The sequence below is a fragment of the Magnolia sinica genome, chromosome 1 (assembly GCF_029962835.1).
Source record: "Magnolia sinica isolate HGM2019 chromosome 1, MsV1, whole genome shotgun sequence".
Taxonomy (NCBI): domain Eukaryota; kingdom Viridiplantae; phylum Streptophyta; class Magnoliopsida; order Magnoliales; family Magnoliaceae; genus Magnolia; species Magnolia sinica.
Window position 1 is genome coordinate 26,451,928 of NC_080573.1, and position 19,087 is coordinate 26,471,014.

At 43.8% G+C, this 19,087-nt stretch overlaps 1 protein-coding gene across 1 annotated transcript; it reads left to right on the plus strand.

Moving 5' to 3' along the window:
* Positions 1 to 13,980: 13,980 nt before the first annotated feature.
* On the plus strand, positions 13,981 to 14,400 carry LOC131245047 (uncharacterized). The gene has a single exon (XM_058244234.1). The coding sequence runs from the start codon at positions 13,981 to 13,983 to the stop codon at positions 14,398 to 14,400; it is 420 nt and encodes a 139-aa protein (XP_058100217.1).
* Positions 14,401 to 19,087: the final 4,687 nt, after the last annotated feature.

Genomic DNA, 19,087 nt, shown 5'->3' on the forward strand with positions numbered 1-19,087 from the left:
GAGTAGACCCGGATGTTCGTCGGAGCTATCCAGATGTTGAGTGGGGGTCCCTAGAAGGTGGGAACCACTAATATTTAATTTTTCTCTTCATCACTGTCTGTGTGATCTTGTGAACAGGTTGGATGATAAATAAACATCACTATAAGCCCTAGAAAGGTTTTAATGATGGAAATCATTATACCCAATATTTCTTGTGGTATGTGTAAGTGTTATGGTTTCAAGCTCCTATATTGTCAAATTTTGTAGTGCCAAAACCTCTCTTGGAATCTTTGTCTTGTCCAGCTCATCTACATAATGAAGTCTGTGCATCTCTCAAGAATAAGGGTCTTTTGTTCAAGAACTTCAAAGGCAAGTGTACTAGTTCATGGACAACATCACTTATGAATTCAAGATTCAAGAGTTCAAGATTCTCAAAGCTTTGTACAAGTCAAGACAACGTCTTTAGACTTTGATACTCAAGTTCAAGCTTCAATGTTAGCCGATATCAAGCTTCAATGTTAGTCAATTTCAAGTTTCAAGAGTCTCAAGTTCAAGCTTCATCCTATGACAAGATCTCAAGCTTCGCGAACTTCAAAGAATGACTATCAACTGAATAAAAAGAAGACTTAATGTTCATACATCACTAACAAGGTATAAATGACCCTAGATTGACCTTAGGGTAGGTCATTTTGAATACATAATTCAATTGTTCATTTTATAAGTGAATAGACTGTTTCTCGACTAGTCTTGGACTCTGTTCAACTGGTCCTAGCACTGGTTCGACCAGTCCAAGAAATTCCACGACCAGTCCTAAGTTTGTTGCAATTTTTTAGAATTTTTTGTTAAGTCATGACCAGTCCTGGAGACTGCTTGACTGGTCGTGTGAACAGTGCACGACTCATTTTCGACCAGTCCTGCAGCCACGACTCAAGGTCTAGCGATTAAATCAGGTTCCACACGACCAGCCATGGAGGTCCCTCGACTGGTCGTGAAGGGCCTACGACCAGTCGTGGAACGGCTTTATCCGATCGCACTAAAAATTTCAAAAATCTATTGGTCCTATGACCAGTCGTAGTGTCCACAGGACCAGTCGTGAACGCGATTTCTTCACCTATAAATAGACGACAAATTTCAGAGTTTTTTTATCGAATTTGAGCTAAATCAATACGCTACTCTGAGAGATAACTTAGTCATTGTTTTAAGCTATATTTTGCTCATTTAATATTCTCTTTTATTAGCTTTCTTTGCATTTGATTTTGAATTTTCACATTCCAATTTTATTTGAAAGAGGGATTGAAGTATTCCCATTTCTTGGAATCAAAATCAAATCAAGCTAGCCCAAGGTACATTAAATCTAAAATCAATTTAGAACCTAGAACCATTTCATAAGTGAGTTTGGACATTGAACTTCTACATTGAACTTCTACTCCAACTTGGTTCTTCCCGGCTGCATCAAAGAGAATATCCAGGTATTTTACATTATTGTAAATTTCTGAATTTTGGTTTCATTGAGATTGTGCCAGAAAAATCTCTTTATTTTAGTTATCTGAGGTGATCCAGAAAATTAAGAGTGTGGGGTTTTTGAATTGTGTAAGCCCACTTGAACAACACAATTGTGAGGGTTTTAGGTGAACCTGGAAAAGCCTATTTTCATAGTGAACGCTAATATCCACTGTGTAAGGATATTAGGAGTGGAGTAGTTGTGTGGCTATTTTTCTAAACAGTTGGTGAACACATAAGCGAACCACTATAATTTCTTGTCTCATGGATTAAATGTTTATTTCTTTTTGTGGATGATTGTAATTTGACTTTTTACATTTGTGGAGAATGTTGTAATCCTTATGTAGATGTGTGGGAATGTTGTAATAGCTTAGATTTTCTTTCTTACTATTCATTTCTTTATCCCTCTGTATCAGTTTGAGTTTTTGATACACAAACCGTTCTAGTAAGGTTGCCTGCTATAAACCCTTAGTTTTTTTAGTGTAAGGTTGTCCTTAGAACAACAATTGTATCAACCTCTCAATACTCGTACATTTTAGGTTATATTTAAATTCAGCGTTGTAGATTGTCTATTGCTATCTGTATTTAATTTATTTAAATTCCACTATTATTTTTTAATTTGACATAGTCCTATTCACCCCCCCCCCCCCCCCTCTGGGACATATAGCTCGGCCTTTACAGTATGGTCCACCTGAGTTTTGGATATGATTCAATTTTGCTTTCAACCCCTTAAATGATCTAGAAAACCAGATGGATAGTGTAGATAAACTACATATATTTACAATGGGTATAATGATTTCCTAACCTTAAACCTAAACTCGAAAACCTAAACCTAAACCCAATCACAAACCCGAACCCGAATTTCTAAACCTAAACCTAAACCTATTCTCAAATCCCTAAACCTAAACCTACACCTAAACCTAAACCTATAACTTAAACCTAAACCTAAACATAAACTTAATTCACTTAACCTAAACCTAAACCGAAACTCTAATCCCTAAATCTAAACCTACACCTAAACCTAAAGCTATAACCTTAACCTAAACCTAAACCAAAACTTAATTCACTTAACTTAAACCTACACCTAAACCCAAACCCATAACCAGACCCTAAACCTAAACTTGAAAACCTAAACGTAAACCCAATCCCGAACCTGAACCTGAATCCGAATCCCTAAATCCTATGCTAAACCTAAGCATAAACCTAAACCTAAACCTAAACCTAAACTTAAACCCAAAAACCTTAACCTAAACTCGATCCCGAACCCGAACCCGAATTCCTAAACCTAAACCTATTCTCAAATCCCTAAACCTAAACCTATGCTTAAACCTAAACCTAAACCTAAACCTGATCCCAAACCCGAACCCGAACTCGAATTCGAATCCCTAAATCCTAAGCCTAAACCTAAACCTAAACCTATTCTCAAATCCTTAAACCTAAACCTAAACTCAAATACCTTAACCTAAACCCAATCTCGAACCTAAAGCCGAACTCAAATTCCTAAGCCTAAACCTAAGCCAATTCTCAAATCCCTAAACCTAAACCTACACCTTAACCTAAACCTAAACCTATAACCTAAACCTAAGCCAAAACTTGAAAACCTTAACCTAAACCCGATCTCGAACCTGAACACGAACCTGAACTTGAATTCCTAGACCTAAACCTAAACATATTCCCAAATTCTTAAACCTAAACCTACACCTAAACCTAAACCTAGAACCTTAACCTAAACCTAATCCTAAACTTAATTCACTTAACTTAAACCTACACCTAAACCAAAACTATAACCCTAACCTAAACCTAAACCAAAACTTGAAAACCTAAACCTAAACCCAATCCCGAACCCGAACTTGAATCCGAATCCCTAAACCCTAAGCCTAAACCTAAACTTTAACCTATTCTCAAATCCTTAAACCTAAACCTACACCTAAAACTAAACCTAAACCCATAACCTAAACCTAAACCTAAACTCGAAAACCTTAACCTAAACCTGATCTCGAACCCAAACCCGAATGCCTAAACCTAAACCTAAGCCTATTCTCAAATCCCTAAACCTAAACCTACACCTAAACCTAAACTTATAACCTAAACCTACACTCAATTCACTAAACCTAAACCTAAACCAAAACTCAAATCCCTAAACCTAAACCTAAACCTAAACTTAATTCACTTAACTTAAACCTACACCTAAACCCAAACCTATAACCCTAACCTAAACCTAAACCTAAACTTGAAAACCTAAACCTAAACCCGATCCCAAATTCAAACCCGAATTCGAATCCCTAAACCCTAAGCCTAAACCTGAACCTAAACCTATTCTCAAATCCCTAAACCTAAACCTACACCTAAACCTAAACCTCAACCTAAACTCGAAAACCTTAACCTAAACCTGATCCCAAACCTGAACCCGGACCCGAATTCATATACCTAAACCTAAACCTATTCTCAAATCCCTAAACCTAAACCTACACCTAAACCTAAACTCAATTCACTTAACCTAAACCCAAACCTATAACTGTAACCTAAACCTAAACCTAAACTTGAAAACCTAAACCCAAACCTGATCCCGATCCCGAATCCAAATCCGAATCCCTAAACCCTAAGCCTAAAGTTAAACCTAAACCTATTCTCAAATCCCTAAACCTAAACTTACACCTAAACCTAAACCTAAACCTAAACCTAAACTCGAAACCTTAACCTAAACCCGATCCCAATCTCGAACCTGAATTCCTATACCTAAACCTAAACCTAAACCTATTCTCAAATCCCTAAACCTAAACCTAAACCTAAACCCATAACCTTAACCTAAACCTAAAACTAAACTTAATTCACTTAACCTAAACCTACACCTAATCCTAAACCTATAACCCTAACCTAAACCTAAACCTAAACTTGAAAACCTAATCCTAAACCCGATCCCGAACCCAAACCTGAACCCAAATCCAAATCCCTAAACCCTAAGCCTAACCTAAACCTAAACCTATTCTCAAATCCCTAAACCTAAACCTAAACCTACATTGAATCCTGAACCTATAGCCCTAACCTAATCTTAAACCTATTTCCGTAAAATGACTCAAATCTTTTCATTGTAGAGATGGATAACAGTTAGATGCGAGCTAAGAATAAGTTTGGGTTAGAGTATAAACAAGGGGTTCAAGAGTTCATGGAATTTGCGCGAAATCGGGCAGATTTGGGCAATAGGATTGGATATCCATGTCGAAAATGCAAGAACATGATTCATAAGACTTTACCAAAGTAGAAGACCATTTATTCATAGTTAGGATAGACCAGGTTTACACTTAGTAGATCCATCATGGTGAAGAGTGAAATTGCGGTAATGACCGCTTAAATTAAAGTGGGAATATGCCAATATGTCCTATAGGGGGGTGAATAGGACTTTTTAAGCCTTCTATAGTTATTTAAAATCCTATCAAACCTATCCTGAGAAAATATGCATAAATCAGGATTTCTTCAAAGTAACTCTAGTGGCTTCCAAGCCAATTAGAGGATCCAGTCATAATACTATTTAACAGATAAATAAGATGCATTTCGTAGATTATGATGGATGTCACTATGTGTGAGGTGTGATCTTAGATATTCAATTATGAAGGAATTTAAAGAAATCACACAAGTAATCAATGACAAATATCAATCACAAGCACAGTCATTTTATAGTGGTTCGACTACTTGTCTACTCCACTCCCGGCGAACGCACTTAACCCTTGAGTGTACTGGATTACACTAAAGGAGGTTTCACAACAGGTTCACCCCAAACCGGAGGTTTTAAATCAGGTTCACCTCTAACCGGTACAACCTAAAATTAGGCTGACATAGCGTGTCTACACGACACACTTTATGCTCCCATGAGCAAGGGTCAACACATAGTACCCGATTTTAGGCCACACCAGCCAAGGATCCACTCAAGGAACCTCACAAGTTTATGCTCCCATGAGCAAGGGTCAACACAAAGCACCTAACTTTTAGACCACCTTGGTCAAGGACTTAAGAGTTTATGCTCTCCAAGAGCAAGGGTCAACACAAAGCACCTCCACGTACACTCCCGCCGGAGGCGTCCTAGGAGGGCTTGCAAGGGGTGAGAAATACCTTAGACCCAATCCTATAGAAGAAATGATCACAAGGGTCCTCTAGACTCTAATAACTTACAGATAAGTAGATGAGCCCTATTTAGCACATTATCGAAGATCTCCTCCTTTGTTGATGAAGAATCTTCTGCTTCCTTGAATCGCAACTCAAAAGATGTTCCAATACATGGTGACGGGTTGGGTCAAGGTTATGATGGAGGTATGGGACTAGTTTAGATAGATGTCCCTTGTGATGGGCCCTATAGCCTGCGATATTACGTACTATCATCTCGACTTCACACTCTAGCATGGTCACTCCATTCGCACCGCATATTGTATTATATCTATGGCATATGGCAATTTGGATTATTATGTTTCTGCATTTATATGGTCTAGGTACGGCTGATGCTATTTGTGTTACTCATCAGGAATGTATATTGCATTGCATCCTCTACATCTGATATTTGGTGTTCTATGACTCCTCATTTGCATAGTTGATTCGTATGCATATTTTAATATTGTATGACTCATGATCTTGTCAGTATTTCTACTTATTCCGACATTGTACGATTTATGGACTACCAGTATTTTCGATATTGTATGACTATGGCATTGTATTGAATACTTGGCACTTACCTTGTGCACACACTTACACCACCCTCTAAGCTTTCTATAAGCTTATGCACGATAGATGCATGCAGGTGATATTAGGTTGCAGCAGTGTTGAGCTTGGAGCATGCAGGGGTCTTCTGGTGCTTGATTTTCGATTGGTGTATTTTCCTTTCAGCATTGTACTCAAATGATTATATTAGTGGATATGTGATGATGATGTTGCCTTTGTGAATTGGGTAATCTTGTGGTTATGCTTATGACGAGTTAAATGTACAAAAAAATAAATAAACCCTCCTTGTAGGTCCCAGGATCAGAATCTAGCGTATGGACGTTAGGAGTCGAGAATGAGGTACTATGGAGGCTGTCGGCACTGGATTCGGTGATTGGGATTCCTGTGAATTTGATTTCCGAGTTTGGGGCGTGAAATATGCTTAAAAATAAAACTTAGGAGATAATCCCATCAGGTCGCTTTTTTTTATAATTTATCTCACTATATTTTTACCATTAACATTTTGTTTTTACCATCAATTTAATGTCAACAGATTGAAACATTTCATGCCACAGAGACCAAGGGTCTACTATTGATTAGACCAAATACGATGTATATCTCGTATTTGAAAATTCTAGCCATTCAATTAATGGAAAGAAAATAGACGATGAATAAAGAAATTAGACAGTAGTCCTCGTTCAACTGTTAAAATATCGCAGATCCAAGGTTAAGATCTTTTAATTGGAAAATTTCATGAAGCATCATCCATGGTGAGATCCATGATATCAATACGTTAGACCATTGAGATAGGTCATTCACCTGTTAAAATATCACAGATCCAACTTCCAATGTAAATAAACTACGTCCATAAAACAAACAAAGTAAATAAACTCTGTTAGAAATCAAAAGTAAATAAACCACGTCCACATACAGACAAATAAAACTTTCATTCATTCAATAACTTCTGTATGATGAATGCCTTTGTGGTGTGTAACCAGAGTAACCTTGTGCATAATAGTTATCACCTCCTCCACCTCCACCTCCACCTTCCTCACCAGAATCATCATTTGGTTCTCTTTTTACGACTTCAACTGTAGGAGAACTCTGGACTGACTCTAAGCTGTAGATGTCCAAAAGATTGTCATTTACTTCTGCTGAATCGGATGGTGGAGATGCCTTTCCATCATCCTCATTCATAGATTCAACAAGTTTTTTTAGATGCTTTTTATGATCTAATTTGTACGGGAGCATCAAGGACATTGACAACAGGATTTGATTTCATCGATCCATTTATTGATAAATCGATAAGGGTAGAAAACTTTAAGATTTTCCTGAAGTTTGAAAAATGCTTTCTAACTCAAAAACCTTATGTTCTTTCTAATTTTAAGGGTTTTAAATACCTAGTGTTTTGGGACATGGAATGTGAGGCTAAGATTTACTTGTGACGAGTTCTGGCACACATCCAGTTGAGGCAGACGCTTGATCAATCTTCTTATGAGGTTCTTTTGTCTAGCTGACTCAACGATCACGGTAATTGACAAACTAGGGCACTTTCAATCTTCCCCTTTGTCAATTATGTGACAAAACACCAAAACACCCTAGAACAACCTCTAGACTCACACCCTAAATTGTGTGTACATGAACTTTACACAATTTTACAAAGTTTATCGAGTTTGTACACACACACTTTCACTAGCTGCTTGTAACACCCCGTACCTCTGGTACTCGGGTGTTACCCTTATAAACCCACATTAATTTAAGTCAAGCTAACTAGAACTTAGTTCGTGTAGGACGGAGGTTCCAACTGAAATTAAAGTCATCCATCCAAGTCCTCCAGGTGCCGGAACGTGCCCCATAATACGCAGAGGGTGAGATTTCCTAAACACTTCAAATTGGAACACTTATGTTAGTAAAAGACTGCCACGACGCACTTATCCCCAATGTTTGAGGACTCGTTAGTGGCAATCAAACCTTCAGCATGACCAGTATGGGATATTAACCGTTGAAAATAAATATCAGATCCACTGGGCCGTCGGGTCGCGTTTTATGGGCCAATAATAGCCTAAAGAGGAGTATAACGGCCCACCTGGGCCTTACCATCAGCCCAGAAGTTGATAGGGACCCCTATGAGGGTCCCCCAGTGCGAATGGACGGTGTAGATGGGAGCACTAACATCCCATAGGGGCTCCCACGCAGTGCGTGTACATCGAGTGCACATGTACACGACACGCGCTGGAACCATGAGGTCGGTCAAACGTCCTTTGACCGACTCTCTCTCAAAAAAAATCAGAAAATGGAGTTTTCCCGCCGTTTCTTTTTTTTGAATGGGGAATCTTTGAACCTCTAAGTGGCCCACCCTAGCCACTTTCCGAGCCATCTGGACCGTTCATTTTCTCCAAGGGGCCCAGCTTAACAAAACCGTATAGCTTTGTGGGCCACTGTAAACGGACGAGAAAGAAAGAAAACCACCGTCCATTTCATTACATGTGGCGAAAATCCGTTGAACGGAACCCATCTGGAAATGGTTGGACGGTTCACGATCGGCCCGATGGCGCCATCTCAGCCATTCAACTTCCACAGAGAGGCGTGCTCTCTTCGTTCCGGAAATGGCCGGGCAAGGGCCGTGTAAGAAAAAGCTAGGAGCTACATTCCACTCCGGGAAAGAGACGCGGAATCTCTCCTAGCCGTTCTTGGGGACACGTGGCTCCATCCTTGTCGATGGTGTGAGGCGAGACCCAATGAAGACGAGAACTCGAGCTCCATCTCACGAGAATTGGAGATTCTCGTGAGATATGAAGAGATGGGCAGTTGGGGCACAAGAAGTAAGCCCCACGCTAATCTTGGGTCCCATCTGGACCGACCAGATGGATCAGATCGTACCCATGCACGTTAATTGCCGATCTGCCATTAAAGATCGGGTCATCTTCCCCGTTGAAAACCCACACGAAACGACGAAATGGGCCCCACCAGACCTGAAAGAATGCTTTTCTGATGGGCCCCAAGTTCAGCTCTTCATCCAAACGGAAGGATGGACCCCATGCACACCTGATTTTAGATCACAGCCGTGCACAGTCAGTGCACTTCTAGCCGTTGGTACTCTCCCTCTCCCTCTATATAAAGAGTCCTATAGCCTTGGGTTTCGCACCAACGAGAGAGGAGAGAGAGATGGAAGGGATAGAGTGTGTGTAGAGAGAGTGGCCAGCTGACAGTGTGGGCTCGGTTTCCACTGCTCCAACTCAGTCCCGATAAGGTTGGGCCGAGTCGGGTCAGTGTGGACCCGTAGTGGCACCACAAGCAAAGAGAGAGTGAGTGAGAAAAGAAGAGGGAGGAATCAGGGAAAACTGACCCAGGTGAACTGCTACAACTGTTGCAAGAGAGGACATTTCCTCTTGATTGTTTCCTATGCTTCTCATACCTTCCTACTTTGTAACATTAGTAAGAGGTAGGTGGTGTCACCTGGAACCCAACGGTGGTTGTAACTTGGACTAAGATCAGCCCAACAATGGCTGAAATCGGACCAAGAGACAAGATGGAAAACAAGTTTTCGTCGAGCTCTGCTTGGAGCTAGAAAACTGGCCAAACTTTCAGGAAGCAGCAGTCCAATGCTGGCCTTCATCAAGCCCTGTTTGGGGCCGAGCCATGATATATATATAGTCCCAGTTTGGGGCTGAAGAAACGGTGGGGATCGGACCATTTTCAATCTGAAAAATCGACGCCAAGAACAGCCCCTGCAGCGTGCGGCAGTAGGACTGTTCTGCGTTGAAGTTTGCAGGCTGCGATGGCTCTGGGCCTCACCAAAAATGCAGATGGGCCTCACCAAACTCAGGTGGGCTGTCTGACGTTGGGCTCCACCAAGTTTCTGCTGGGCCGCACCTTGCATCTCTTGGCGGGCCTCACGCTGATGCCAGGTGAGCCACACGAGGCTATAGGGGAGCGTCCATCAAGGGACGTTCAAATCCTGACCGTCCAGTGCTGGACGTTACCAGCTAAACAGCAGCTGTGGTTTCTTTTTTTTCTTTTTTTTTTAAATAAAATAAAATAAAATAATATATATATATATATATATATTTCTATATATATATGTGCGTGTGTGTGTGTGTGAAAGTACCATGAGTTGTGGGCCCCACCATGGCTTGGGCCATATCCAACCGTCCACCCATCGGGATGAGGATGTGGGACCCACCTTGCACGTGATACACATGCAGGGGAGGGGTGCGCTATAATGTCCAGACGCTGGACTCCCTCTTAATAGTATATTAGTCTATATTCATAATATATTACATACATATGTACATATATGTATACGTTGGGCCTTAGGTGGAACACACGTACTTGTGAAACCCACTTTGTACACGCTGGATGTAGAACGTCCAGGGTCTGAACGTCGTGCACCTGGATGGACATCCACTCCGTTCACCAAGTGCTCGTGTGATGCATGTATAATGTATATGATATGTACATACATATCGTATGATGCAAACATAATATACATGTTGTATACCTAAATATACTAGATGATACATCCATAATGTATATTATGCATGCATGTAAATAGTCTGATGCAAATATAATATACATAATGTATACATAGATACACTATGTGACGTATATATAATAAATATAGTGCGCTAGCTCATCCATATGGCGGTGGGCCAACACGTCTAGTGATAGCATGGTTGCTGCATCCCCAACAATTATTTTGTGGGTCCCATGCATTGTGCGGGTTTCATCTATGCGCGTTTCATCCATGCCGTCTATTGGATGGACTGCACCACAAGGCTGTTGGCCACACACCAACTGTCGGTGGGTTGCACTGGCAAGGGCTGCGCCATGTTCAAAACCATGTGGCTATACCACATACCACGTTAGCAGATCTCATGGGCTGCTTTCTAATAGGGCACTCCACACGCCTCCATGAGCCTCAGTCGCTTGTGGGCTGATACACGGCAGGCCCACCTTGGCCAAGTTTGGACTGATTGAGCCCAGTTCACACTGAAATAGGTGGCACGTGTTTAGAAGGCTTGACTGCCTTTGGTTACAGCCCAAAAAACCTCGGTTTGGGGCCTTCCAACTCTCCACCTATCCTTATATATATATATTAGACATTGGAACTTATGTCTAAAATACAAATTAAAATTGTGCAGGAAGTTGCGTGAGTGGTAGAAATTCACCGTCTTCTCGAGGAACCTTGCCTTTAGGAGCATTCTACAACTTGTCTGGTGATGATCTCCTCCCCTTAAGCTTTCCATCCCTATCTAAACTAGAAATAAATAGTTTTAGTAGTGTAAATGGTTAACTAGGTTAATGATGAACTGTGAGTTAATAGCTTAACATGAAAGTCCTCATGCTTACTATTGTTTATAATATTTATTTATTTGAACTGCCTAAGTGAATAATCCAGTCATTATGCGATTTCAGATGTTGTTCCTTATTTCCCTTCAAAATTGTGACGCATGTTGCTATGACACACATATTGCTAAAATCTCTCAATGGGAATTCTTATCAAAAGAGAGTCCGTGCTTGGGGTGTAATTAGACTAGTTGTGATTTATGTAGGTCCCTGACATGGAGGTTTTGGTTGGGGTGTTAACCATGGGGTATACCATCCATGTGGGTTTCCACCCAATTGACTTGGGATGAACTTTATAACATTCTAAATACCGTTGTTTACTCGTCCTTATATCATTCATGCCGTCATGGTTTAAACATTACATTTGGTGATTTCAACGTTTCATACCCAGTCAGCATTGGTGGTGGTCCCCTTATGTTAAATTGATTGACCACATGTTAGCAGGCACTACACACACCCTAAGACGGTAGTCTCATGGGCCGGGGATGGTGGTAATGGGACACTATGCCTGAGCCGTCGGCCTACGCTGGGCCTTGCGCTCCCCGTAGTGACCGTGAGCTCATTCTAAAATGGTTGATTGAAAATGGACTAATAATGGGCTGGCAAATCATGCATGCACAGCATACTATGACGGCTTGGATCATTATGCCCATACGATTACGCTGCATGTTGCGCTAATGACCAGCCGATCGATTTATGATGATGACTAGGATCCTCATGCCCATGCGATTACGCTGAGTGTTGCACTGACGACCAGTCACATCCAGGGTGACGACCCCATTGCCTGTCTGGATATCTCTCCTGGGGCACCGACCGTCCGGATGATTTACCCGGGTCCATAATTACATTCATGCATTCATTAAACAAGATTGCATATACTATGTTTGGATTATCTGTGTACTCTTATACTATTCCTCGTTTAGGGCGGTAATGTGTAATCTTGAGGGGAGATCACACTGAGCTGGCTACTCATTCATCAATATTCAACCGTACAGAGGATGCAGGTACGGGAAGTATTGAGGACGAGGCAGGCCCGGAGGCGGAGGCCGTCGAGGAGGAGCCATATGATGAGATGCAGCAGGAGGCGGCAGCCTACTACGGGCTGAATCAGTAGTTTAGCCATCTATTTTATTTCAGTACATTTGGGTTTTAAGGAAACTTGAGGTTTTGTAAGTGGCCCCCAGCTGGGTGGGCCCAAATATTGTTCCTATTTTGAAGCCATATCTATGACATGATTCTCATTTCCGCTATATCGCACTTGATTATTTGGTTGATCATCAATTAACTCCTGGGTTCTTGGAATCCGAGTTGTGTACTCGGGTTCTGAAAACCAGGGTGTTACAAGTTGGTATCAAAGCGGAGTTTGAGACAGCCTGGCTGTGGGGACAACACATGTACCTCAAGAGATTAACCTAGGCAAGACTTAGAAACTCTTCCCTTAGAAGAATAGCTAGGTTGAATGAACCTAGAAACAAGAACACTTAGTTTCCTTAGCATTAGTAATGATGAATATTTGAGATCCTGACTAGTTTGAAAAGACTTGGCATACAAAGCACCTAGGATCCCCTGGGAAATAACAAAACCTAGAAACAAAAACCTTAGCTCCCTTGGAAAACCCAAACCAAAGGTACTAACTGAAGGACGAACTTCCCCGTCATACAACTGCAAAATTCTTCCCTTGTAATGCCTCATATTAGTTAAGAACCGACCTTTTCACTTCTATTCCTGAAACCCGAATATCTAAATTCGCAGGAAGTCATGCCGCCCGTGACACGGTCACGTCAGACCCACACGATCGACATCCACCCTATACCATCGACAGAGCGCGAGAGAGAACGTAGCCCGGTCTACACGCCAGGTCTTCCCCCTGGGGTGGCAAACAATGACATAGGGTCAGAAGTAGTGGGGGATTCTCCTTCCCCCCAATTCATTCCATCAGAACTGCCCTCACCATACTTTGAGCGGAGGACACCCTCGGTAGACGCACAAGCGGAGACAGCAACAGAGACGGCAGCTTTCGCAGCCTTTGTACAAATGGCTGCCACTATGCAACAGCAGCAAGACACATTTGTCAGGCAGCAGCAGGATACGCACGCGCTGGTAATGGAGGCCCTTCGGGCAGCATCTAGGGACAGGGATACCAGAAGTTCTGATGTGTTCGAACGATTCATGCGACTCCGTCCGCTGACTTTTGGGGGAGCACCTGATCCCGTCCAAGCTGAACACTGGCTGACGAAAATCGCCAAGATGATGGGGCCTTTAGAGTGTACTGACTCTCAGAAGGTCACTTTAGCCGTGTACCTGCTCGAGGGAGAAGCTGAGAACTGGTGGGGCAGCGTACAGAGAGGGGTGCCAGCTGGTTATACGTGGACTTGGGCAGGCTTTAGGACGAAGTTCCTGGAAAAGTATTTCCCACGTTAATGCCGAAGCGCCAAGATTGCACAGTTCCTGAAATTGGAACAGGGAAATATGACAGTCGCACAATACGAGGCGAAATTTGATGAACTATCGCGATACATACCGAAGGCCCTAGAGGATGAGGAGTACAAACTGGAGAAGTTTAAGGAAGGACTGAAGCCCGGGATACAATCCCGTCTATGTACCTGGGATTTCAGGGACTTCCCGGAATTGGTGGATAAAGCAATGCGGGTGGAAAAAGACTTTGAACGCAACGTCCACTTCCGCCCACCTACTCGAGATGCCCCGTTTCGACTGAGACAGCCCCCTCCTGCCTCGCCTCTCCCTGCAGGGAGACCCAGGCCACTGCCCACACGAGCACCGCCCTTGCCCCCTGGAGGAGGCTGCGGTTACTGTGGGAAGAACAATCACAGCACCTCGAATTGTTTTCGGAGAATGAGGGATCAAGGCATTCCGCCTCGGGGGAATTAACCACCACAGAACCAGGGAGCAGCAAGGGCAGCACCAAGGCCTCACCAGCCCAGGCAGGGCCCCCCGGTTCAGCAGAGGACTCCCCCAGCTCGAGTATACGCCGTCGCTGCTACCGAGGCCGAGCAGGACCCTCTTCAGACTATCCAGGGCACAGCACACATTAACGGTACCCTTGTACTCACTCTTTTCGATTCCGGAGCAACTCTATCCTTTATTGATTCTGCTATTACATCTAGACTAGCACTGAACACTACTAGGATGCATGTTCCCTTAGTTGTAGCATCCCCTATGGGCAAGTTTGTGGAAACTGATAAAGTGTGTAGAGCATGTCCCATCACGCTCGCAAATCGCGAGGTCGCTATAGATCTAATTGTCATGTCTGTTAGACATTTCGATGTCATTCTTGGGATAGACTGGCTCTCGTTGGTACACGCGGTCATGGATTGTCACAACAAATCAGTGACTATATCCATCCCAGGGCAAGCCTCGTTCATCCTGAAGGGTAGGGGCAGATGCCGAGAATTCGAGAGCCTGCAAGCTCTAGAGGAAGCAGAATCAGTAAGAGATACCATCAGGCGAATACCGGTAGTCCGAGATTTTCACGAAGTATTTCAAGAAATACCAGGACTACCACCAAAAAGGGCGATAGATTTCTACATTGACCTCAAGCCAGGGACTGCTCCTATATCACTCCCTCCGTTTCGCATGCCTCCTTGCGGGATGGAGGAGTTGAGAAGTCAGATTGATGAGTTACTAGCTCAGGGCTTTATCCGTCCTAGTGTTTCTCCTTGGGGAGCACCGGTCCTCTTTGTCAAGAAGAAGGATGGGTCGATGCGTCTCTATATAGATTACAGAAGACTGAACGATGTAACGATCAAGAACAAATATCCGCTACCGCGTATCGACGATCTATTTGATCAATTGAAGGACGCCAAGTACTTTTCCAAGATAGACTTGCGTTCAGGATATCACCAGTTGAGGATCAGGGATGAGGACATCCCGAAAACGGCCTTTAGGACTCGTTATGGGCATTACGAGTTCCTAGTAATGTCCTTTGGCCTCACAAATGCTCCGGCAGTTTTTATGGACCTCATGAATCGAGTTTTCATGCCTTATTTGGACCGATTCGTAATCGTATTCATCGACGATATTTTGGTCTACTCCAAAAGTCAAGAAGAGCATAAAGAGCATCTGTGTACGGTCCTAAGTACGCTAAAAGACAACCAACTGTACGCTAAATTGTCTAAATGCGAGTTTTGGGAGCAGGAAGTGAAATTCTTGGGGCATGTAGTAAAAGCAGAGGGAATAGCGGTCGATCCAGCAAAGGTAGAAGCAGTATCCAAGTGGGAGCAGCCCACTACGGTGACCGAAGTTCGGAGTTTCCTAGGAATGGCCGGGTACTACCGACGTTTCATTAAGGAATTCTCCAGAATCGCATGACCGCTCACTCAACTAACAAGGAAGAATGCTCGGTTCACTTGGGACGAAAACACCGAGGCGGCGTTCCAGGAGTTGAAGATGAGGTTAACCTCTGCACCAGTGCTCACTCTTCCATAAGAAGGGGAGAGGTTCGTAGTATATAGCGATGCCTCAAAATTGGGCCTTGGTTGCGTTTTGATGCAGAACGACAAAGTGATCGCTTATGCCTCTCGCCAATTGAAGAAGCACGAAGAGAACTACCCAACTCATGATCTGGAATTGGCAGCTGTGGTATTTGCCTTAAAGATATGGAGGCATTACCTATATGGAGAAGATTTCCAGTTGTTCTGCGACCACAGAAGCCTGAAGTACATATTCACGCAGAAAGATCTGAATATGCGCCAGCGTAGGTGGATGGAAACACTTAAAGATTTCCACTTCGACATCTCGTACCACCCTGGCAAGGCAAACTCCGTGGCCGATGCTTTGAGTCGGAAGAAGAAGCACGAGCTGGTAGCCACCCTGATGATCAAGGAGTGGGAAATGATGGAATTCGTACAAGACTTCGATATCCAGCTCACCCTCGACGAACCAGATGCATATGTGGCTCTATTAACGGCAGAGCCGACCCTGGTCCGACACATGATCTCCACTCAGGACCAGGACGAATGGCTGGTCAAGATGAAAGAAAGATGCAAGAATGAGGAGATGCCTGGCTGGAAGGTCGGTAATGACGGCGGTCTTTGATACCAGGGACGAGTGTGTATGCCAAACAATGCTAAACTAAGAAAAGAAGCAATGGTAGAAGCCCACCATTCCAAGTTAGCTATCCACCCAGGAAGTACTAAGATGTATAACGATGTTAAAAGACAATACTGGTGGAGCAATATGAAGAGGGACATTGCCGACTTTGTGGCAAAATGCATGGTATGCCAGAAAATCAAGGCCGAGCATCGCAAACCTGCTGGTCTCCTTCAGCCATTACCCCTAGCCGAGTGGAAATGGGACAGCATTTTTATGGACTTCATATCAGGTCTCCCTAGGACGCAGAGGAAACACGACTCAATCTGGGTCGTTGTTGATCGATTGACGAAGGCCGCCAGATTCCTCCCAGTTCGCACATCAGATTCCGCCGATAGTTTGGCAAGATTATATATCCGGGAGGTTATACGATCCTATGGAGTGCCGCGAGAGATTATATCGGACCGAGACTCCAGATTCACTTCTGCCTTCTGGAAGAGACTGCAGGAAGAATTGGGCACAGAACTCAAGTTCAGTACAGCGTTCCATCCCCAGACAGACGGGCAGACTGAGAGGGTGAATCAGATCTTAGAAGATATGCTGAGAGCGTGTGTCCTAGACTTTCAGGGCAACTGGGACGACCACTTGGCACTAGCGGAATTCGCATATAATAACAGCTTTCAAACCAGCATCGGTATGGCACCATATGAGGCTCTCTATGGTCGCCCTTGCCGAGCCCCACAATGTTGGGCAGAAATCGGGGAAAGAAGCTTGTTGGGACCAGAGCTGGTTCAGGCTACTACTCAAGTCATTGACGTGGTCAGGAAGCGTCTGCGTACTGCCCAGAGCAGACAGAAGAGTTACGCAGACAATCGACGTCGTAACTTAGAGTTTGCAGCTGGCGATCATGTGTTCTTGAAGGTGTCACCCATGAAGGGATTGATGAGATTTGGACAGAAAGGGAAGCTAGCACCACGTTTCATCGGCCCGTTTGAGATTTTGGATCGAGTGGGAACCGTGGCGTACCGCCTTGCACTACCCACTGCATTGGCTGGTATTCACAATGTCTTTCACATATCTATGCTGAAAAAGTATACGCCTGATGAGTCGCACGTCGTTAGCTGGGAGCAGATCGAGCTGACAGATGACGCCTCCTACATCGAGGAACCTGTCCGTATCTTGGACCATAAGGAGCAGGTCTTGCAGACGAAGACTGTACCTCTAGTCAAGGTTCTTTGGTCACACCATGGGGAAGAAGAAGCAACGTGGGAACGAGAAGTAGAAGTTAAGGAAAAATACCCTCACCTGTTTGATAGCACATCTCAGGTAATTTCGAGGACGAAATTTTTTTTTTAGGGGGGAAAACTGTAACACCCCGTACCTCTGGTACTTGGGTGTTACCCTTATAAACCCACATTAATTTAAGTCAAGCTGACTAGAACTTGGTTCGTGTAGGACGGAGGTTCCAACTGAAATTAAAGTCATCCATCCAAGTCCTCCAGGTGCCGGAACGTGCCCCATAATACGCAGAGGGTGAGATTTCCTAAACACTTCAAATTGGAACACTTATGTTAGTAAAAGACTGCCACGACGCACTTATCCTCAATGTTTGAGGACTCGTTAGTGGCAATCAAACCTTCAGCATGACCAGTATGGGATATTAACCGTTGAAAATAAATATCAGATCCACTGGGCCGTCGGGTCGCGTTATATGGGCCAATAATAGCCTAAAGAGGAGTATAACGGCCCACCTGGGCCTTACCATCAGCCCAGAAGTTGATAGGGACCCCTATGAGGGTCCCCCAGTGCGAATGGACGGTGTGGATGGGAGCACTAACATCCCATAGGGGCTCCCACGCAGTGCGTGTACATCGAGTGCACATGTACACGACACGCGCTGGAACCATGAGGTCGGTCAAACGTCCTTTGACCGACTCTCTCTCAAAAAAAATCAGAAAATGGCGTTTTCCCGCTGTTTCTTTTTTTTGAATGGGGAATCTTTGAACCTCTAAGTGGCCCACCCTAGCCACTTTCCGAGCCATCTGGACCGTTCATTTTCTCCAAGGGGCCCAGCTTAACAAAACCGTATAGCTTTGTGGGCCACTGTAAACGGACGAGAAAGAAAGAAAACCACCGTCCATTTCATTACATGTGGCGAAAATCCGTTGAACGGAACCCATCTGGAAATGGTTGGACGGTTCACGATCGGCCCGATGGCGCCATCTCAGCCATCCAACTTCCACAGAGAGGCGTGCTCTCTTCGTTCCGGAAATGGCCGGGCAAGGGCCGTGTAAGAAAAAGCTAGGAGCTACATTCCACTCCGGGAAAGAGACGCGGAATCTCTCCTAGCCGTTCTTGGGGACACGTGGCTCCATCCTTGTCGATGGTGTGAGGCGAGACCCAATGAAGACGAGAACTCGAGCTCCATCTCACGAGAATTGGAGATTCTCGTGAGATATGAAGAGATGGGCAGTTGGGGCACGAGAAGTAGGCCCCACGCTAATCTTGGGTCCCATCTGGACCGACT